General features: G+C 34.1%; 2 protein-coding genes and 1 long non-coding RNA gene across 3 annotated transcripts; 1 reads left to right on the forward strand and 2 right to left on the reverse strand.

The window, feature by feature from the left end:
- Positions 1-220: 220 nt before the first annotated feature.
- Positions 221-6,584, reverse strand: LOC114170719 (uncharacterized). Its single transcript, XM_028056263.2, has 8 exons — positions 6,088-6,584; positions 5,108-5,278; positions 4,907-5,008; positions 4,107-4,205; positions 3,401-3,532; positions 2,960-3,097; positions 2,464-2,643; positions 221-737 (listed from the first exon to the last, which is right to left on the reverse strand). The coding sequence occupies exons 1-8, from the start codon at positions 6,466-6,468 to the stop codon at positions 336-338; spliced, it is 1,605 nt and encodes a 534-aa protein (XP_027912064.2). The 5' UTR covers positions 6,469-6,584; the 3' UTR covers positions 221-335.
- A 1,715-nt stretch (positions 6,585-8,299) lies between these two features.
- Positions 8,300-11,023, reverse strand: LOC114168277 (uncharacterized). Its single transcript, XR_014986116.1, has 4 exons — positions 10,524-11,023; positions 10,065-10,283; positions 8,769-8,865; positions 8,300-8,668 (listed from the first exon to the last, which is right to left on the reverse strand). It is a non-coding gene; the product is annotated as an uncharacterized LOC114168277 (long non-coding RNA).
- A 1,785-nt stretch (positions 11,024-12,808) lies between these two features.
- Positions 12,809-23,632, forward strand: LOC114169201 (EAP30/Vps36 family protein). Its single transcript, XM_028054241.2, has 8 exons — positions 12,809-13,588; positions 15,062-15,265; positions 16,154-16,247; positions 16,345-16,402; positions 17,118-17,187; positions 20,156-20,291; positions 22,739-22,823; positions 23,404-23,632. The coding sequence occupies exons 1-8, from the start codon at positions 12,947-12,949 to the stop codon at positions 23,459-23,461; spliced, it is 1,347 nt and encodes a 448-aa protein (XP_027910042.2). The 5' UTR covers positions 12,809-12,946; the 3' UTR covers positions 23,462-23,632.
- The last annotated feature ends 61 nt before the right edge of the window (positions 23,633-23,693 follow it).

The following is a 23,693-nucleotide window of genomic DNA, read 5'->3' on the forward strand; positions in this document are numbered from 1 at the left end:
AATTTTTAACTCATTTAAAAAAAAAAATAAAGTTGATCACTTAACAGATGAAAATTAAGAGAAGTTAAATGATTTTTTCAGGAAAAAACAAAACACTAAATCCGTTCCCCCTCAAATGTATATTTTTGGTTCTCAATATAACTATTAGCATTTAATGAATCTTAATCAATGGTGAAAAATGTTATAAAGAATGTATTGCTTAAACATTTGTACTTGTACATGAAAAGATAAAACACTTGTACATTTAGATTTTATATTACATGTGTAAATGATAAGATCAAAATTACAAGGCATTAGAAACAAATAAAAGAGTTAGCTTGAACTATGCCTCCAAGTCAAATCCCTGTCCCATAAAATTTTGATAACAATTTATTACCACCACTACATAGTAACAAATTACCAGAATCAATTCTACTTTTTAATAGAACCCTATCAATCAACAAGCTCTCAGTTGATGATTGAAAACTATACTCAAGAGGTTCGCAATAATTTGATCTCACAGTTGAAGACTTCAACACATTTTTTTCGAACTTTTTTATGTATTGTTGAATGTCTTGTTGAATTGCAGAGGTTTCAGATGGTTTCTGTGAAAAGGAAAAGCAGGGTTTGGAACCAGTTTCTGTGCTGTCAGTGGTTGAACTGACTTGACCATGAAAAGCTCCCATAGAATCATTGTAGGCAGGAGATTGTGAAATGCCATAATGGATATTCATCGATTGCCCTCGAGTGCCCGATTCCTGTGAAAATGATGCAACAGATTTGTTTCAGAAAAACACACTATTCATGATTTCCTTTACGAGTGTACAAGACCAAGACAGAATTTGTAACAACTTCAATGAATTCAAAAACAGGTTTACTTCACCCGACACATTTTTCGAAGCTTTTCTTGTCATAAAACTTTTTACATTCAATGGAACGGAAAACTAAGGAATTCCATTCGAATCATCATAGGCACGTGACTATGATTGAAAGTTGAAATAAGATCACTAAAACATTCCTCTTAGCATCTTTTGTAGAAAGATATTTCCTAACAAGCACATTTGACAAGAGTTATAGTAAGCTAATAAAAAGGCGTCTTTTCCATTCCTAACAATCAATTTTCTTCCTGCCTTTTGGTTCCTATTATCTTGAACAATCATAGAAGTCAAGATTTTGGTTCCAGCCTTCTTAATGCAACAGAAAATAAAAAAAACTGGAATGAATACCAGTAAATCTTTTATCGCTGGAAGTAAAAACTTCCAAACTTTCACAACCCAAATATTTAAACAGTGAGTATACAAGGGTACTATCCCACTGGGTGAGAGATGGGCTGCATGGCTTATATGCAGCTTAGTTAAAGACCAAATATTTTAAGATATTGTTAACCATGAAATCCATTTTTAGCAACTTCGCACAACTTTCTTGCCCTTCTCACAGAAATGAAAATCATTCAATCTATTCTCTAATTAGTGTCACACTAATAGGTTTTTCATCTACAATCATTTCCTATCATGATCTCTTTTGTGTGGTCAGAAACACATCTTAACATTGTCATTTGTTATTCCCAATTTTTCTTCTTGTCCCTTGCATAAGAAAAATCTTATAAAACAACAATGAACCATTTTCCCTGTTGAACAAAAAATGCCAAAATGTATAATGTGTAGTGAAACCATTGACCTCAATTTTCTTAGTGATTTGAACTGTAGTTTTTTTCTTCCTTTACCGGTTCCCCTTACCACTAGCAACATGGCTACCCTTGTTAATCTACTATCCTCTGTAGGGCATATACTAGTTTCCTTCAATAGGCAACACCTCAACTTTCTAATGCGTTCCAGCAATAGGCGTCAATTATTAACTTTTAATTGTGTAGAAGATCTATCCTAACAAGCCATTTGACAAGAGATGTATACAAGTCAAAAGGCATCTTCCACTGTTATCAATCGATTTCTTATGCCTGCCTTCCAGTTTCTCACTCTTGAGTGATAACTAAAACTTTCAAATATCCTTTAGCCAAATTATTCTGAACCATCATAGAAGTCAGGTTTTTCATTCCCACCTCTTCACTCTCCTACCAGGTTGTGAGAGAAATTTTACTGGCACACAATTAAGTAGCCTTGAAGTTATTATAGATCTAATATCAACATCAAAAAGAAAACAGTAAAAAATATAAAACCTCAAACAAGCAACATAGTTGATCAGTGTACATTACTTGCCTCTACTGAGAATGCGTATACTTTAGACCCCATTTTCAGGTGTCAATAAGCATGATAGTATCCCACCTTTAATTAGTTAATATTTCCTATTAATGCCTTCAAGACACCAAGATAACCGAAGGTTTCAAGTATTATAATGGATAATATTAAGAAGATATTATTTACGAACTTTATTAGGGATTTAGAAAAAAATTATTCGAGAAAGTAATCTTCAGACCTGTTAATCATTGAGGAATGTAATGAAAGTAGAAACTGAAGCATTAGGACTTGCCTCGGTTAAAAATACATGGCTGCCAGAAGGAGTAGGTGGACCAACCAAATTGTGTGAGGGATCCTCTTGGGAAGAAAAGTCAGAACTATCAAAAGTTGATAGCGAGACACACTCATCAAAATAAGCTTTGGCATCTTCTGCAAGACGTTTTGACATCTTCCTTCTTTCAAAGCTAGACGACTGTGACCAAGTTTTTGGTTCATTAAAATGGAAATGGAGCAAAATTAAATACACAAAAAAATGCACACCTGCATAAATATCTATAGCAACAGCTATAATATCATCATCTTCATCCCACAGCATGAGATTAATGAGTTAAAATATTTCAAATAAGGTTTGTGATTTAGGCAAATCTTTCCTTTCTACATACATAATGATAAAATAAGTTCCATGCACCGTACAAAACACATGCTTAATGGGCAAAAGAATTTAAGAATCACACATGACAAGTTTGAAAAGTTGCATTAGAATAAACAAATTCCAAAATAAAACATACTTTTCTTGCTGTACGAGATTTTTGTACAATAGGGGTCTTGGGAGATGGAAGAACTTCTCTCAAGATTCTATCCAGTTCCCGCTCACGGTGCTCTTCAATGGCCAGTTCTGCTCGAAGATTTCTAGCTCGCTGCTGGGACTGTAAGTATGATAAGGTCCGCTTAGAGTGAAACTAAAAATAGACGAGACTATAATCCTAATACACAATATAAACTCTAAAATAAAGGGCAAGATTTCTTTTTGTAGTAATTTGATCTTGAGAGAGGAAATGAATTGGTGGCTCGTTTGAGATTTCCCACATAAAATCATAAAAGAGCTTCAGAAACAAAGCATGTTCTTGGGCAACAATGATACCAACCCTCAAGCTCAACTATGAGATGAGCACCAACAAAGAAAGAAAAGTTAACCAGGCTCCATTTACAAGTATCGAATGGAACATCACCTCTTCATGCTTTTTGGCATACTCTTTTCTAATCTCCAAAACCAACTCTACTGCACCAGGGTTTACCAAGTCAGGAGGAATATCAGCCACATTACTAACAGAGATGGCAGTAACATTTCTCTTTTGGATAGCCTAAAACCCAGAGTTAGAAACATGTTAGAAACATAATACTTCCTTTTACAATTATATCAACAATAAATAACACTCAGACTTTGTGAGTTTTGTAGTGATGAGCAACCAGAAATTTTGAGCACAAACTATATAAAGAAAGAAATGATGTCAGTAAGCACTTCCCTAGAAATATAAATGAAAGTCACAAGAAATGCATCAATTGAGAAAAGTCATGTACAATGTCATGTGTCCTGGACCAGTTCAACTTTCAACTTTGAAAATACGGTGAAACTAGAAGAGGTTGTCCTCAATTTCTTCGTCAGGGGCAATTTATGATTTATTCGCAGAGAATAAACTGACATACCCTGCTTCTTGGCTAACAATTACTTAAGACTAGTAGCTGTCGAATCCAACCTTTTTCTTTCATAGCTTTATAAATGTTAATAATATACAATTTTAATTATTAGTATGAGACACACAAACCATACTCATGAATAGTGGCATATTGTATTAATCATGATTAGCTAAATCGATTCAATCAGTGGCAGTTGACTTAAAGCCAACAATGAGAAAGATAGGAGTTTATGAAACATACACTTTCAAGTTCAATCTGAATCTCAGAAATAGCTCGCCTCACTTCAGAACGAACTGTTTCATATATATCACTGGCTTCTGGCAGATCTCCATGTACTGACTACAGAAATCAAGACCAAAATATGCCAAAAGTTACTAATTGTCATCAAGAACAATTATTCATTTTATGCAGTCTCTATATCATAGAAGCATTAAAGTTATTCCCTAGGAAGAATAATTTCTCATGGATTGAAATTTCCTATTTGTGGGAAACAAAATCTACATCAGTGAACTGTGGCATTAAGTTTTTAAGCACAAATGACACAAACCTATGAATGAATTTGTATGGATTTTTTATGGTAGGAGGACTGAAATGGAATAAAACTACTGTAATATTGTTCATATATACTGTGATAGAATGGATTATAATAAACAAAAAAGTTGGTTCTATGTTGGAAGGGAACAAAAACAGAGGCAACAAACGGTGAAAACTGCAACCGATTCTGCTTGGTTCCTTCTAATTTCACCATATTTTGAAAAGTAAACCTTTAAATTATTAGACCAAAGTTACACATATCACCACATGTCCTGAAATTTTTTATTTCCAAACCTGTTTTTCAAAGAACTAGAACAACACCACAACAGTCCTCAAATTATTTTATTAAGCAAGTAGCCCCTAGAGACAGAAGATCTAGGGAACTACTGTGCAAGCTAGTAATTTTGAAGGATCAACTTGACAGTTTATCAATAACAGTTAAGACTATTCTATCCTGGTCCTTTCAATCAATCCAAACATACATTGCAAACTATGTTATACCTCACCTTCATCTGTTCAAAAACTGCCTTTATGGTTTTCTCATCAGAACCAAATCCAGAACTTGCTGTTGAAGCTTCGTCATCACAGGTTTGAGTTTGCAAACCAGACTGCAAAAAATAAAATGACCATTGAAAAATAAGTAAATCTTTCCTGGACTTGATATTTCCAATACGCTACAACACACACCAGCAATGGAAGGAACTAACCAAAGTGGCAGCAAAACAATCTGAGACCTCAACAGATGAATGCCGACTAGACCACGTGTGCAAATCCTTCACTTGATCAGTCACACCATTCTCACTTCTTCCCACCAAATTGCCTTTTCTATTACTCCCCACTAACTTCAAATCATTCCCTTCTTTACATTCAACCTCGCTCTGCACAAACAAACGACAAATATGCAAATAAGTTCAATTTCTCGTAAACCTTTCCTTCAATGCCTCCATTCCAAAGTTAACCTTATCATGTTAATTCATTTTAGTTTTTGGTCTGCATCATCAATATTGCTAGAGATATAAATACAAAAATAAAAAATTAATATTACATTGAAAAGCTACAATAGCACTTACTTAAGAAACTAATTTTACCTCTTACACTACACCTGTTATCTGACATATGGAGTTCCGAGCCGCCAAATTTCTCAGCACAAATTTGGGGTTCCAAAAACATATAATGATATTAAAGACACAAACAAACAAAACTTTCATTCCTCAATTTACATTGTCTACATTGTTTTTCAAACAATCAAGTCTTATAATACAATTTTAGTCCGTCTATTCAATTTTCATTTTCAGTTCTCTATTTTAAAATAAACACGCTCCTCGCTTAGATTTTACTTAACAGCCTCATGTCCATGAACAAAAAAAAAAAAAATAGAGGTTTAGTAATCTATTTTAAAAAATTCACAATTCTAGTTTAGTCTTCAGCTTTGCCTACATTTATTTCTACATTATAATTAAATCATTCTTTAGGATTTTGAATGAATGTATTAGGACTACTAGTAAGTATTCAATTCAAACAAAATAAAATAAATAATTCATAATAAAAATTAATAATTATACTACAATTGTAGATTTTTTAAAATGAAGAATCCAATATCTTTATCTTAAACTAAGAGACTAAAATTGTATTTAAGCCATGAACAAGTTTAATTGTAATTAGAAGACCAGTTCAACGCATCAAACACCTCAGAAGTAGAATAGTTCAGATGCCGCCTCGAAACCGGGCACTGTGAAACGGACCGCGTCCGTCGACCCGATTCCGCTCTGGAAAGAGCCCGACCCGATTCCCTCCGCGCCGGTTCGGCACTTCGCGCCGCTCCACGCGCCGTGGAAGTTTCTATAACAGTTTTCGCTGACTGCGTTTCATCGAAAAGAGGATTATCCCTCTTGTTGAGGAACTCAGTGGAAATGTCCGAACTACCCCTTGCGAACGCGCTCACGCTCCTCGACCTGCGAGTGGGGTTGGGAGCTCTAGTGGAGGATCTACCAGAGGAAGAAGAGGCGTTGGAAGGAGCAGAGGATTGGGTTCCTCTTCGTAAAGAGGATTTGAAAGCTGCAACTGCCATTGAAGAGAGTTCAGAGAAAAAGTGTGAGAAAAATGAGAGAAAATATTAACGGATTTTAGAAATGGAACGGTGCGAAAGTTGCATCTGCATTCATCGTCGTGTTTGATTCGGATTCTGCAATGTAAGGTTTTTTATTTTATTACTATCATATATTTTATATTTTCTTAATTTTATTATTATTACTATTACTATTATTATTTATTATTATTATTATTATTATTATTTGTGTATGGCTTTTGACTGAATCTAGTGTTATTCAAGAAAATTTTATTGATTATGAAGGATCAAATGTTGTTTTAAGAAACCAAGGGTTTAATAATTATTTTAAGGGTAGGGTTGGGTGTAAAGAAAGAACTAAAATATATAAAAATAAAATAAAATAGGTCCAATAATAATATATAAAATAAAATTATTTAATTGGATAGAAATGGAAGAAAATAACAATAGAATAAAAATAGTAATAAATTCTATTATATTTTCTATCTGAATTTTATTCAATCAAACAATTAGAATTATCATGATTAAAAAACAATTGACATTTTTTTTTCCTGATCTTCTTCTTTTATTCTTTTATTTCATGTTACGGAAATGGAGAAACGTGTTGAATAAGAGTCCGTTTTAAATTATTATTTATGAAAAAAAGAACTTCATAGTTAATTTCAATTTCGAATTCTATATTTTTGAAAATTTTGGTTTTTTATTTATATAATTTATATCTTTTGGCCTTAATTCATGTAATTTCGTTTTGTGGAAATTTTATTCCTATACTTTTGTTTTGTTTAGATTGTTCTCTTTGTAATAAAAGATCATTAATCAGATTATAAAAATTGTGTGTGATGATGATATATTCCATGATCAAGAATAAAAAAGTTAAAAATAAAATTATAAAAGGTAAAAATTAATTTGTAAAAGTATAATTACATAAAGCAAAGATAAAACATAATTATAAAAATTATTACATTTCCATTAGTCACTATAATTAAGTACTTCATTTCAAAATAATAGTATATAGAAATTGAATTATGCATTAATACTATAAGTTTAAATTATTACCTAATAATAATATATCATATAAATTACTTTTAATTACATTTGCAATAATTAAGAAATAATAATTGTAATGACTTTTTTTATTGGATATCATTTATCATCATTTTTAATTACATCTTTTATTAGGAATTAATTAGGAACTACCGATTTAATTCCTTCAACAAGATTACAAACAAGCAATTTTATCATTCAATGCATAAAAAAGCATAACCTTTAGGCTTTGTTTTTATGGAGGAGTGGATATGGAAAGAGTGAGATGATGGATTTGTGTAGATTTGAGTCGATGAATTTTTGTGTTTTTTTTAGTGGATTTAGGCTTTGTTCGTATGGGGGAGTGGATATAGGAGAGAGTGTGAAGTGAATTTGTGTAGATTTGAGTAGTTGGATTTTTGTGTTTTTTTAGTGGATTTAGATAGTGAGGTGAATGAATTTGAAGATAAATTTTATGAAAGTTAGTGAGAGATTTGACTGATGTGATAGATAAAATTAATTGTTAAAATAAATATATTTATTAAGTTACCATAATACCCTTGTGTAAAAAGAATTTTTTTTTAATTGATGTTCTTAAAATAATTCCTAAATTAATTAATTTTAATCATAAAAATAATTGAAATTAATTGAAAAATGAAAAAGAAAAAATTTGAATTTTTTATTAATGTCAGAAAAGTACTACAATAAAATGTTAATTTTTTCTTAGTTTTATGTTTAACAAGTTTAATTAACCTAAACCATTTGCACCAAGGTTCATAGAAAATCTCAGAATTGCATCAACTTCATTTTCCTTATTATTGTGATACATCAAACAATCACACAATACACTATAAGGTAATGTTCCTTTCGTTATTAATGTATCAGTTCATGGAACTATCATACTATCACAAATGATCAAATTCAAACAAATCTCGGATCCTTCAAAGGAAGCAGTGTCATCTTCAATTTATGAATTTTCAATACAAATAGAAACACATACCAAATCCAACACACTGTAACTCAACATCAACACTTAAAGCACCAGATTCAGCAAGATCCAAAGAGGCCTAAAACCAATACCTTGCTGAAAAAATTGCCGCCACCACCAACATTGAGCTCATTTACGAGGTTGATGGTGGCGTGGAGAGTCCCATGAAGCAGAATTTGCGCCATCTCCCACCTGCAATGCAAATCCACACAACCCCACTTCGCATTAGATCACACAAACTCCGCAACGCCTCCACCTACAAACAAACCAAACGGCGTAAAAAATAACTCACTCCGGTGAAGAAACCATCAGCTCCGGCGACCACCTTCACCACCAGTACAGACACATAGCTCCTCCGCAACTCCGGTGATGACAAGCAACTCTTCCACCTGAAAAAAAATCAAAACAGAAGGTAAAAAAAAATACCCAACGACACCGGTGTCGTAATCAGTGTCACTCCCTTTATAAACAAGGCACCGGTTGCCATCACTCAACACACTGCAGGACCGCTTAGCTAATCGGTGCATATCACCACCCCATCACGTCCAAGCAAAGCCACCACCTAGCCACCACCTCGTGCAACCACTACCACCTCTTCATCCTCTTCCTCGTCCACCAAAACGAACCACCTCATCTTCTACCCCCTCCATCGGACTAAATAATCACACACACCATAACTCACTTCTCAAACACCACTGCTAGTTGGACCACTATTCTCAATCACACTATTGCTTGCATTTTAAAACTGATATTCAAAAATAAACAATGTAACGAAATCTTGCTAAGTTGACCAGGGAATATTGGTCAGGAATCTCGACAAAGGAAGGAGGAATCTCGGCAGAGGAAGGAATCTGGCAAATGAAAGGCAAGTGCTTTGGAAACGAGAGCAAAGGTTAGTTTCGTCATCTGGCCAAATCATATGCACTATCTTCCTAGTTTTGAAGGGATGGATTAATTCATTCATCTCCCAAATATGCACTCGTATATCCCTTCAAATCATCGAAAGCGAACGAGGTTGATGACCAATATCTGCGCTCTCAAATCTGATTCAACAGTGCAATTGCTTCATACAAACACTGTGTTAGAGAGTAAAGTGAGTGGATTTGGAGATAAGTTTTATGAAAGTTAGTGAAAGATTTGATTGATGTGATAGATAAAATTAATTGTTAAAATAGATATATTTATTAAGTTACTATAATACCCTTTGTGTAAAAAGAGATGAATTTTTTGAATTGATGTTGTTAAAATAATTTCGAAATTAATTAATTTTAATCATAAAAATAATTAAAATTAATTCAAAAAAAAATGAAAGAGACACTTACCCCTCTCCTCTTCGAATTTCAAAAGAGTAATTGTAAGTGCAATAGAGAAAACAAGAAAATAATTAAATCATAAATAATAAAGAATTAACCAATGGCACAAAGAACTGATTATGTTAGATGTTAGGTGAAACTGATGTAATGAGGGGAAAACAAAAACCAAAGGCCAAGAAGAAGTAGGCATTAATATATTGTGGGGCATGAACAAATAAATTAATTAAAAACAACTAAGTGGCAATTAAAAAACAAGCACAAATGCATAAACTTACCTCCAGACCCATATGCAGAAATTGAGAGTGGCAACATGAAGAACAGCAGCAGCAGAGCCATGAGAGTTGAATGTGTCTAGTAGTAGCATAAAAGGAGCACTGCTAACACCGAATAACTCACTCCAGCGAAGAAACCATCAGCTCCGACGACCACCTTCACCACCAGTACAGACACACAGCTTCTTTGACAACTCTGGCGAATGCAAGCAACTCCTCCACCTTAAAAAAACCAAAACAGAAGGTAAAAAAAAAAACCCAACGACACTGTAGCAACACTAGTTAGCTAACTGGTGCATATCACCATCCCACCACATCCAAGCACAACCACCACCTAACAACCACCTCGTGCAACCACTGCCACCCTTTCATCCTCTTCCTCGCCCACCACACCGAACCACCTCATCTTCTTCTCCCTCTATCGGACTAAACAATCACACATACACATACACCATAGCTCACCTCTCAAAACACCACTGCGAGCCAGACCACCATTCTCAATCACACTGCTGCTTGCATTTTAAATTGATATTCAAAAATAAACAATGCAACGGAATCTTGCTCAGTTGACCAGGGAATATTGATCAGGAATCTCGACAAAGGAAGAAGGAATCCAGCAGATGCAAGGCAGGTGCTTTGGAAACGAGAGCAAGGATAGTTTCGTCATCTAGCCAAACCATATGCACTATCTTTGCAATTTTGAGGGGATGGATTAATCCATCCATCCCCCAAATACTCTCTCGCATATCCCTTCAAATTATCCAAAATGAACGTGTTGGATTCCCAACATCCGCTTTCCCAACATCCGCTCTCTCAAATCTGCTTCAACAATGCAATTCACTCATACGAACAATGCGTTAGGGTGTGTTCCTTTGTGGGAGGGGATATAGAGGGAGTGTGAAAATGGATTTCTGTAGATTTGGGTGAATGAATTTTTGTGTTTTTTTGAGTGGATTTAGATGGTGAAATGAGTAGATTTGGAGATAAGTTTTATGAAAGTTAGTGAAATATTTGATTGATGTGATAGATAAAATTAATTGTTAAAATAGATATAAATATTAAGTTACCATAATAGCCTTGTGTAAAAAGAGATTGGTTTTTTTAATTGATGTTCTTAAAATAAATTAAAATAATTTATTTGAATTATAAAAAGTATTAAAATTATATAAAATCTTAAAATAATAAAAATTAAATTTTTATAAATGTAATTTTTTGTATAGAATTAATTTAAAAAAATGATACAATTAAATTTTAAACAAAAGTTAAAAAAAAAAACAACACACACGACACCAGTGTCGTAACTGGTGTCAAACTCTTCTATGCAAAGGCACCGGTTACGTAACCGATGCCATACACACACATGCACCATGCACTGGACTTCATCCCCATCACACGCCACCACCTCCTTCACCCGAGTTTGCCACCACAGTCCACCACCTCCATCCTCTTCTTCCCCAACACACCCAAGCACCTCATGTTCTTCCCCATCCATGACAGAAACATGGGAAACGTGATAACATAAGGATATTTTGGTAATGTCAATCAAATAATTCGTAAATCAACCCACTTTTGTGGGGATGGATTAAACCATCCATCCCCCAAATCCGTTCTCTCACATCACTCTAAATCGCTCAAAAAGAACGTGATCAACCTATGAAATTCACTCTCTCAAATTACCTCACACAGTTCCTTAATCTTAAAGATAGAATAAATAGTGGTAATATCTTATAATTTTTCATCTTTCAAAAGAAAACTGAGATAACTCGTAATAAACAAATTAAATTTTTTAACAAAACAAATATTACTTGTTATAATAATAATAATATCGTCGTAACATTCATAATTAGTCACAAGCCTACAAACATGAATCTTACAAAAAAAATTCAATGTTTTAATGATAACAAATAATATGATTATGTGATTATTTACCAAATTTACATAGTGTGAAGCAGATAACTCAAGTTTGTAAATCAATATGCTTTAATCTTATGTTCATAGACACACTAAAATTAAATAGATGACATAATATAGGATGCACTAAATTCTTTTGTTCATAGGCAATGTTGTATAATCTCAACAAAAGTTTACTTACACTTTCCTAAGAAAATTCCAATACATGTACACTTTAATCCTATGTTTGTGTCCGGGTTTTAATATTATGAAAAAAAAAAAACAAAGTAATTAAAAGTAAGAAGATCGTGATCCACCATTTTTTTCTTCTTTTTCCTCTCTTTCTTTTTTCTTTCTTTCTTTGACACATCTCAATCTATATTATATGAATCATCGTAGTTTTTTAGTTAGTAATATCAATTAGAAAAAGATAACCAGATTTATTTCTTAATATTAATCATTAACAAAGTTAATAAGTATTTCACCATAATAAAATAATATATAAAACAACAAAATAAGTATGTTCTATAATCCACACCCACCCGACAGCATAATATAAAAATAAAAAATAATTTTTTTTAACAATATTAATTAAAAAAATTAATGGCAGAATTTATTTTTTTTCTTCCCAAATGGAGGAAATAATCTAATTTTTATAATTTTTTTTATCAATATTCAAGAATTAACATTTAACCTAATAATTAATAATCAAATTAAAGAGAAATATAATAATATTATTATTATAATTATGATAATGTTTTTTTAATTAAATAATGTAGTTGTTTTTCATTGATTTCTTATTTATTTATTTTTGACCTTATACTTTTTCTTCGTCTTTCTTTTTACAAATATTGTAAGAACAAGTTTCTATGCAGAAGAGTACCTTAGAAGAAAAAAACTTTACAATTTGTAGTCTGTGATTCCAACTGCAATCTGTTCTCCACTGGAACTAGAGCTGCCACCTTCACAGCCACGTCGAGCCTCGCCACTCGCCGATGGCCGGAAACTGCTTGCCGCCGGTGAATATCACCGGAAGCGGCCGGCCGGTGCTCGAACCGAACGAAATCGAGTGCTTCTTCCTCTCCGCTGTTGATCTTCTCTGCGAAGACGAACCCAGCACTTCCTTCCCCCACCTCAAATCCGGCCTCCTAATCCTCACCACCCACCGCCTCCTCTGGCTACCGGATTCCGCCGCCTCAGGCGGTGGAGCAGCCGGCGCAGTCCCCCTCGCCGCCATCTCCCACATTTATTCCGTCAAGAAGTCCCTCCGCTCGGTGTTCTCATCGCCGCGGGTCCGGTTCCAGGTGTCGCTGTCGCCGGAGGGGCGGGTCACGGCGGTAGGATCGCGATCGGTGGTGGTGACGGTGGTGGTGAGGGGGAAGGGGGACTGCGACTCGTTTCTGGCCAAGTTTTGGGAAAATTGGCGCGCCAGAGCGTGGGAGGAAGCAGGTAGTGGGTCGAGTAATGCGGCGGCGGCGGCGGAAACGGCGACGACATCGTCATCAGGAGGAATTTATTCGAGTGACGGGACAGTGAGGATGGTGGGAGTGTCGGGAATACTGAGAAAGGAGCAGGAAATGTGGGAGAGTACTGATAGAAGCTTGCAGGAGGCTTTTCAGGATTTGAATGCTCTCATGGTATGTAATGTGTTTGCCAAAAGGTCTTCTCTTTTTATTTGGTACAATTTGAGTGCAGCATGTTGCCCCCTTTGATTTTAGAGAGTGTTTTTTGAGAGATTTGGCTCCTCGTGTTAGGGTAAATTTGTTAAAGAGAAAATACCGGGTTACACCCTCGTGCTTGAAGGCTAGGCTATGAGAAGGTATGAGAAGAGTCATTGTATACATCCTCTCCTTGCATATGCAAAGAGGCTTTCGAGCCCATGATCAACTGATTACCAAGGTTTAACATTAGTGGTTGGTTGGTGATGTGAAACCTTAATATTCAAACACCTTTTTGATTTGTTATGCATGTATACATAACATTAAGACTGAGATATATGATTTGTTATACATGTCTCGGTATCATTGACTATTGATTTTCTCATCAACAGTTGATTTACTTACTTTACCCTTTATAGCAAGTTGTTCACTTTAGAGAGTCAATGGTTGATATTACTTACTTTACCCTATACAACGAGTTGTTCACTTTAGAGGAGTCAGTTACATTTTTGAATGTTTGTATACGAGATAGAGATGATTATGTATGATGTCAATTATTTCGTGTTCAGATAATGTATCTGGTTTCTTTTGTGCATACTCCTATTGTCTGAAAATATTATTTGGTTGATAATTTTTTTCTAGTTGGAGCAACCGAGGGTTGTTTTGAGTTTTCACAATGGTATCCAGAGGAATTCCTTCTTCTTAAAGTGTTGTGAACGGCTTTATAACTTATGTGGAGATAATTATATGCGACGTCAATTTGTTTATTTGTGTCTACTCTGATTATGTGAAAATATTATCAGAAATTGGATAGTTAATTGCTTGTGTATTCTTAGCAATGGTATTTGGGTTTTGTCAAAAGTGATAGTGATGACTTTTAACTCATCATGAGAGGTAGGATTATGACTATGGAGATAAGAAATTATTCTAAGACATAACTTTTATATTAGGTGTGCATCATGAAAACTGTTTCAAATAGATTATCTGCTTTGAGCTTTTCGGTTGAAAGAGGTTAGCATAGATAGGTTGGATTGTGCTTTCCAGAAAATGTAGTTAGTTTGAGGGATCTGTAACCTGTAATTATGGCTTAATAGGATTTGGTTTGGAATTTGCAAGGGCATCATAATTTACTAAAAATTTGTTTCCTTCTCCTTTTAGACTTGGTTAATAAAAAGGGAAGCATCGCTCTATTAGATTGAGGAGGGACCACTACGGAAAATGATTGATGATCCAATAAATGTAATATTTCTTCTGCTAGTTTTGTAGTTGAACGTGTGTGCGCTGAACTTTACCTATGTTTGTACAAACAGTCATCAACTCACAGTTTCTCCTACTTGATTGTAACAATGTAGTTTCATCAAAAAGTACTTGGACTGAAATTCTTGATCCGATTTTGTGTAGTTTGTATTAAGATAAAGGTGTTCAAATTTTGGGTTGATGTTGGATTTGCAGAGTAAGGCTAAAGAGATGGTGATGCTAGCAGAGAAAATGAGGTTAAAACTTTTGTCCGGCTCAAGTTCTCAAGCCAATGCAACTAACGATGAGGAGATGGGTTCAAAGGAAGAAATGCAAGATTGGTTATTGAGTGTTGGTATTATATCCCCAGTTACCAAAGAGTCTGCAGGTGCTTTGTATCATCAACAACTTTCTCGTCAGGTTCTCTAGTTACTCCTCCTCAACCATGTGTTATTTTCATAGTAATAGAAAGATAATGCAATTTGTAAGACATGTTAAGAGAGATAATTATTATCATTTGTCAAAACTGTGTTGCTCATTGTGTATTTTAAGAATTTTATATTTTATCCTTGATGTAATTTTATTCTTTATCACAACCATATCTTGGTAGTAATACTAGTTTTATGTATTTAGAAACAATCCCATAATCACAAGAATTTGTCTCTTTAAAATTTGCTGTCCATATTTCCTAAAATAACAAGGCTCTTGTATGTGTAGATCCTGACCTAATAATTGATACAATAACGTAGAATATTATTATTATTATTATTATTGGTCTTCTATTTCCTCTCATTTAAAGATTGGCTTGATCTAAACAGTTCACAATTCAGGATTGTTATTGCAGAGCCTATTGTTACTGTGGAGCATTTTGTTGCTGCTATTTTTATTGGGGGCATTCTTGTTACTTAGGTCGTTGAAAAAATTTACCATTTTGAAAGTAAACCAAGATTAGAATATCCTCGGTTAATTTAGAAACAGAAAATATGCTTCATGTACACAAAGCTGTGGTTAAAATGTTGATGCATGCACAAGATTGTCAAACAGTATCTGTTTCTTTGGATTGCACAATAGTGGTCTTTTGACTCTCTTTCTTGTGCAATAACGTAGAAAAAGATCATTCTGTCTCATTCCTGGGGATGTGGGTTGTTGGTTTTGATATTTTGTAACACCTTCAGGTTGTGCTCATATAATTTTCTTTTAGTTTTTCTCACTTGAATAAAAGTACCAATATAAAATGGCCTTTTTTAATTTTCTTTTATTTTGTTTTGTATTTGTTTAAAGCAATCTAATCTCCTTGCTAATGCTTAGTTGGCAGATTTTGTTAAAATTCCACTTGAGAAAGCTGGGGGAATTATCAATCTTATTGATATATATTGTCTATTCAATCGTGCTCGTGGCACAGGTTCCAATACTTCCTTCTGTGTTCTCTTAGAAAATTTCTATCAAGTAATGCATTTTTTGAACTAATGCTCCCCTTGTTTTGATTGTATAATAAACAGAATTGATCTCTCCTGATGATTTGTTGCAAGCATGTTCTCTGTGGGAGAAGTTTGATGTGTATGTATGGCATTATCTTCTATTTAAATTACTTCTGTTACTCTGTTCCATGGCTTTTAAATTTGGGATTAAATTGTAGTTGGAGTGAAATTGTTGTAAAATCGTGATTCAATTCAAGTGGTAAAATTATGATTTTAAGATTATTTGAAGCTGGCCAAGTTTCATTTTCATTCCTGTTATAAAGTTAGCATTGTACCTGCTTTAAAAGTTAGTGATATGTGAAGCTTCTTCTTTGTCTTCTGCTAACTGTAATTGAAGGATGAAGCTGCCGCTTCTGGTTCATAATGAACCCGAACCACTGTATTCTCTGTCTTTTTGAGTCAGCTGCCACCCTCCATGGCTCCCTGCACCAGTCACCATTTTTTCTCTTTTTGCTTTTTCTAGATTATTTTTTGTTTGGAGTTGTCAGGTTTTGGTATTGGAATTTTCCTGTTATTGTTTGAACCCAACCAACCTTTTATTATGTTAGCTCGGTCACCATGCTGATCTAAAGTGGCGATATGGTTATGATTTAAGAATATTGTGCATGATTATGAATTTTGTAAAATCTTACTTTCAATTAACAAGTTTACATTTTGCACCCCTATTCCTGCTTTGTGGTAAAATCCAGATTTTAACCAACTTGTTAGGATTCTACACTGTTTAATAATTCAATGCAATACCCTTTTTGGTTGTTGTATTTCCGTGCTTTGATTATGTTATTCTATTGTTTCAGCCCGGTGGTTCTACGGAAGTTTGATAGTGGAGTCATGGTGATACAAACTAAGTCTCATAGTGATGAGGAGGTAAGTTCGATTTATCTTTCCTTCCGTGGTGGTTGTTTTTGGTTTTTTATTGTTATTTACCTGCAAAAGTCATCCTTGTACAATTTGTGAAATTGTAATATGAAGTTTGTGTATTGTTGTAGAATGGCTTGTATTTATTCTACCCGTGTTTTTGTAATGAACCGTGATATCCTTAAACTTTTACTTAGATTCTTCCCTGTTCACTGACAGTGTTATTGGCCAGGGTGGGTCCCACAAAGAGGTTGGGTTTTCTTCTCCTACGCCATTTAGGACTGACATAAAGAGCATAGTTACATGAATCACAGCAGCCTGGCTTGAAAACTGGATATTTATTAGGAGATTCAAAACCAGGAGGTTACTGCAAATAAACTTCATCTAGTAATCATGTCCTTTATTAAAAGGGTGTTATTCAAATCTGATGTTTGATTGGCTGCTAATAGGTTAAATATTCTGATGAAACAGAATTTTGTTTGGTATGGAGATTGGAGAAGTAGTAGTCAATTAAAGCAGAAAAAGATGAAGTATGAGTAATGGGAAATGAAAGAAGAAATGGTCATGCTGAAATGAGGAGAATGGGATTGGATAGAGAGTGGGGAGTTTTCTGACTTAAATGAAACATGGAAAGGATATACAGAGATATAAAATCTATCATATTGAGAAACGCTATATTCTTCATGGTTGGAATACTTGTAGCTAAGGAATTTATAATCAGACACTCTAGTCTGAAGGTCTTTGTTATTAAGAGAGGTTATGTAAGTCTGTTAATGATACAAGACAAGTGGTAGTCAGGAAGGCATGCTCCTAATAAAAGAAGTGTGATGCTTGAGCAAAAAGGGCTAGACTTGTACAATATGTAATGTTTATGTTCAACAGTGGTATAAGGCTTTGTTGTTTGTTATGTTCTAACAGTCTCATTTTGACATTGTGTACCGGGCAAACGCCCATCGCGCCATCAGACTGGATAGATTTGCTTTTGTTTGGTAGCTACTCTGTGATAGATTTAAACTAATGAAAGATAACAGCCCTCGACTTTAGTGTGCATGCATCAGCTAAAGTTACATTGTCTTAGATTCCACCAGATGATAACATAGGAGCTAGTCCCCACACATGATCAGTAAATGTAAGTTTAAAAAGGGTAAGCAGAAGCTGATGACGATCATGAAATGGAACGCAACTGATGAGCCTTCCTAAACAGCATGCTTCGTAGAGGTCAATGAATATTTTAGTTATCAATGAAATATTAAAAGTGTTGGGTAAAGTCTTAACAACATCTGAATCAACTGTGAAACAGAGTAAAAATATTCCTTTTAACTTTTAAGGATAGGGTAATCCTCTTCCCTTGACTTAGCTTTTGATTTAAATTAAGTTTTGTTAATTCTAATATGTTATTAAAGCCTGTTTGGTCTCGAAGTTGGGTTGATGACCAATGCTGGTAGTGCAGGGTGTGTTAAATGTTGCACATAGACTAAGAATATGGCCAAACTACGGCCTTGGGAAATCATTTCTTGAGTTAGCTTTTGGAGTTCAGTCTATTTCTAATTGGCTGCCTAGTGGCCACACACTACAATCCTAAATTGACAGATTTTGAGGAGATGGCAGAAACCATAGAAAGAGTAGCCGATCTTTTTAACTCAAATCCTGGTAGTCTTTGTTACTTTGCCTCTTCATCTTGTCTGGGAAACTAATTTGGAATGTACGGTTAATTTCTGATCTGTACATTTAATGATCTTCCGTTACTCATTACTTGTTGCTACTTTCACCTAAGGAAAATTTTCTCTTCCGGGTTCACATTTAGGGAGTATGGAAATGTCACAGTTGGTGGCATTGTAAGGTCTGCAGAGTAGAAGTGAAGACAAGGATCACCTGATGACTGAATGTTTAGAAGGGATATGTTGGTGAGGCTATGCCAAGGTTGGAAATCAGGCTCTATAGCTACCCTACTAGGTTTGAAAATGATACAAGCTGCCGTGCTATTATTGTAGAAGATATAGTGGCCATGGATAATGGGCTCTTGTTATCACTGTTATAGATTTTTAACTGGAAAAGATAAAGAAGAATAACAGTATAGAGAGGATAGAGAGGGAAAAGAGAAACAAAAATCAGATAAAGTGTGCACTGCACATTTTTATTATCATTTCAATCTGTCGAAAATGTACAAGAAGAACCATGCTTTATTTATGTTATGACATTACCCGACTGCTTGCAGTTATAAATTCCTAACTAGCAATATCTGCGTAACTTACCAACTGATATTCTTCTCTTATTTATATTTACATAGCAATTTATCCTTATTAACGAAACCATATTTGTATCAAAATGCTTTGACACATCTTTAATTTCACTTGCCTTAAGGAATTTTTAGCTTTATGTTTGGAATATTGTTCTCATTTTAACAAATGTTTTAAAAAAAATGACATGAGAAGATGGATGAACTAGCTAGTTACTCTTGCATACATTTGGTTGGTTGCAGTTTGCATCACTTCTGGTTGGATTACTGGACCAGGGATTCAACCAGTAATCCAGTGATATGGCCTTTTGATTAGTTTGTGCAAAGCAGTAAACCACTTTCTCCCTTTCCAATTGCTTACGTGAATAGTAATTCAACTACAGTTATTTAACAAAACATCTCATCATGTTATTTGAGCTCTAAAGTTGATGTTTGGATCTCCCCTTAGTTTTTACTTGAGTTTTTATCTGTAATGTATGACGTATGCCAAATTATATTTTATATTATTATTCTTCTATCTTACCTTTAATAGGTTGCTACGTGGACATGAGATTATATTTAGATGATTTCAATCTTCTTCACGGTCACTCTTATATTAAATATGATGGAGGTTTTCCTTAGTTTATGTTTTTAGGTTGTCAGTCTTCATGAACGTTTTTTCATCTTCACTTCAACTTTTACTAATGTGGAAATGGTAGGAGGTAAAATTAGACTAAAATGACTAACTGCTATTTGGTTTAGGTTTTCAATAAAGTAAAGATGCTTGTTATGAAACCTGATGCTCTTCGAGCTGGGATAAGTGCTAGTGATGCTGCAAGGACACTAGGGGTTGCCCCAGCAATGGCAAAGGAACATCTCTTATCTGCTGAGAGCAAAGGTATGCTGCTGGATCACTCTTCAATATTTTAGGCTTTTAGCTACATAACCGGCTTGTGATTGTTAAGGCTCAGAAAATAAAGAAGAATATTTGAATTTGAGAAAAATTCTTAGACAAGATACAAAAAGATAAGAGATAAGCTATATATAACTGTGTAATATTTAACATATTGTAACTAATATCTAACTAACTGAGAACAGAAAACATAAAGATTGTTACTAACTGTTTTACATAGTAAAATACTACTCTAATGCTCCCCACAAAGATCAAAAGATTCAGCCACTATGAGCTTGGAGCGAATATCAACAAACTGAGCAGGAGAAACATCTTTGGTTAGTGCATCTGCTTACTGATCAGATGCATGAACATGCACAACTTGAAGTTCTATACTGATTACTCTTTTATGAACATAAAGAGATCCAGTTCCATATGCTTAGTGCAAGCATGAAGTACAGGATGGTGAGCAATAGCCACCATGCTCAAATTATCACTATAAATCCTAGAATAGGTGTGTGGAACTTCCAAGAAGACTGAATTCAGGAGATTTCAGTTGTTGTGAGAGCTAAATTAAGATAATCAACATCAGTGCTGGAATGGGCTACAGCGGTTTGTGTCTTGAACCATCAGGACACAAGATTTGGCCCTCGAAACATTCCGAGGGAGGGAGGGGGATGAGAAGGTAAGTGATAAGTTATGGTGTTGATAGCCACATGTGACCCTAATAAGATCAAATTTGGGGTTCTTATAATCTAGAATTCTGAAGATTGGACAAATAGAAAACTTAATCTTCTTTTAGAATTCATACATCGCCCATTGCATTACAAGTACACCGTTTTATAGGCTAAATTATGTGTCACTTTTGACAACCATAATAAGGCCCACTACATTCCACATTAAATCTTAGTGGTCTCAATTGTCCATTAGCAATTAACTCCCACTAGTGTTGTGTTGCTTTTAATTCCCACTATATGCATTGTTATCATGAGAACATGAATGGTTGACCTTCTCTTGTTCCCATGTGACAATTCAGCCACGTAATCACAAAGAAAACCCAGAACTATATTGACCTTTTTTACATCATATCATTGGGCAAAAACGGCTCTAAATATAGTCCCTAAGAAATTACACCCTTGAGATACAAGTATCCTTTTAACTGTAGACAAATGATGCTCAAGACGTTGAGACATACACTTGTTAACTTTTCTATCAAAAAATAAACATGCGTTTTCTAAAAGTAAGCAAGTACCTCTTTTTCTGTTAGACACATGCTTAATGGTTCTACAAGTATCTGCCTGTAATAATTGAAGAATGAGTAGCTCTCCAATCGCTCCTCTTTGAAAAAGGATCTCTATGTTGTTTCCCCACCAAACAATCTTTACACAACTTTAAGGGTGACTTTATCTGTGGTAACTATTCACTGTTTGTTTTTGATAGAGTCTGCAAACCCCTTGAAGCTTAAATGCGCATACCTACTCTTAAATTTAAAAGAATAATATATTTTTTCTGTAGTTCAATGAGGTCATTGGACTTATAAATACATGAGCCTACCATTTATTTTAGAAAATATAGAGAGCTAACAAATCCCTGTAATTATGGTATTGTTTTTAAATAAATAATCCTAGTTTTAGTGGACTCATTCCTTTAGCCAAACTTCAAGTATAATGTCAAGATGTTCTTTACTGCAGACATCATCACTACAATAGCAGTAACTTCATAAACAAGGTTTTGAATACAAAGAAGGTAATCAGAAATTGAACTAATATACAAGGAAGTATTGTGAAGTTCACATCTAAACTGTCGAGCACAAGCTTAGTGTGTGAGTGGAAGTAGTTGTGAATCTTGTCCCAAAGTTGCCATGGAGATTTGTAGCCTACATGAGAGTATATAATGAGAAATTGAGATTGTAGCCAAGAAAGTAGAAGTTGATCTTGTTGCTGCAATAATTTGGTTATATCTTTAGGCGATGTGAGATCTCTAATTCACTTCTAGGGAATATGATAGGCCTAACAAATCTTATTAAAATAGACTCTAATACCATTTTAAATAGATTTTAAGCCTAACTTAGTCTCATTTCATCGACTAATAAGATTAAGTTTGCATCTCATTTATATACCATAGTTTGATCATATTTTTAGTTGATATGGGATCTATAATATGAAGCTTATTCTTATGCCATGTTAAGGTTCAAAGAAAAGAAAAAGGAATATCCAAACGAGTTAAATTGTATATGTGAAGATAAAAATGATAAGAGATCAGCTATATATAGCTGTGTAACATTTAACAGTCTGTGATCAATATCTAACTAAGAGGATAAAACATAACAGATTGTCAGACGCAACAGACTTTACCAACTATACATCTGTTCAGTCATTATGGAACATATACTACCGACTGTTATACATGGTAAAATACTACTCTGATTCTGAATCTCATGGAATTTTTTCCAGGTTTACTATGCAGAGATGTAAGCCCCGATGGATTTCGCTTCTATATTAACTTGTTCCCTGAAATTGATCGAGTTGACATGCATTTGTAAGTCAACTTTCTATACTTGACCTGTAGTTTTGACTTCATGATACTCGAATCAAATATGTTGCCTCTTGAGTTAAAATTTTATATGGTATTAAGCCTACATTATTTTATGCTTGCTCAGTATTTCTTGACCAGTTGTCCTTACTGTTTTTTTTTTATTTATTTTTTATCTTTCCGATGTTTTTTAATCATTTTAAATCATACTAGAGACATTCACTGAATTCCTTCACATATGAAGAAAAGAAATTCACTTTTCTGTCATCCTTCTCACAGTCTCGGTGCTTCAAGATTACAAAAATCCTCTTTAGATAATATGCTAAAATAATCAAGTCTTCCTACTTGAAATATAGAGTATATTATTTTGATTTGAAATTGATGCTTGAACTAAGAAATTAATAACTGGCCTTGAAGTCTAGCTTTCTGCTTTGTAGCTTCACAAGAGTTATAAATCGATTTCTGTGTTCTTGCACCCCATTGGTTTTTCTAGTGTAAAATCTTGCAATGATTTCATATGAATTTGTTCATTGATTGATTTCATTGATATAAGTTATTTGTAATGTTAATATTGGCATTTATGCAGAGTAAAAGATCGGGAAATTTATGCCTTGTGGGTACAGGCTAACCATAGTCATGCTTAAGAGTCCCAGGCCTTTTGAATTCAGGCCAAGAAGGGAAAGAAATTACACAAAACGTTTTACGGTGCTTCAATGAATGTGATAGTTTCTTTGTAGAGTATACTTACTATAATCATTGTGTAGAAGGATTATAATCCTTGAAATGAAAAGATGTTGATGCAGAGCTTTTATATATATATATATATATATATATATATATATATATATATATATATATATATATATATATATATTT

This window comes from Vigna unguiculata, chromosome 11 (assembly GCF_037176805.1).
Source record: "Vigna unguiculata cultivar grain cowpea cultivar isolate G323 ecotype 2 chromosome 11, ASM3717680v1, whole genome shotgun sequence".
In the NCBI taxonomy this organism is placed as follows: Eukaryota; Viridiplantae; Streptophyta; class Magnoliopsida; order Fabales; family Fabaceae; genus Vigna; species Vigna unguiculata.

What these genes read in the sequence shown, in the direction of transcription:
- LOC114169201 (XM_028054241.2), top strand. Translation starts at nt 12,947, where the DNA reads ATGGCCGGAAACTGCTTGCCGCCGGTGAATATCACCGGAAGCGGCCGG. An exon ending in AGTCTCATAGTGATGAGGAG is followed by an intron (nt 17,188 to 20,155) that starts GTAAGTTCGATT and finishes TATTTGGTTTAG; the next exon opens with GTTTTCAATAAAGTAAAGAT. An exon ending in CTTATCTGCTGAGAGCAAAG is followed by an intron (nt 20,292 to 22,738) that starts GTATGCTGCTGG and finishes AATTTTTTCCAG; the next exon opens with GTTTACTATGCAGAGATGTA.
- LOC114170719 (XM_028056263.2), bottom strand. Translation starts at nt 6,468, where the DNA reads ATGGCAGTTGCAGCTTTCAAATCCTCTTTACGAAGAGGAACCCAATCC. An exon ending in ATGCCAAAAAGCATGAAGAG is followed by an intron (nt 3,098 to 3,400) that starts GTGATGTTCCAT and finishes TCATACTTACAG; the next exon opens with TCCCAGCAGCGAGCTAGAAA. An exon ending in GCCATGTATTTTTAACCGAG is followed by an intron (nt 738 to 2,463) that starts GCAAGTCCTAAT and finishes TCATTTTCACAG; the next exon opens with GAATCGGGCACTCGAGGGCA.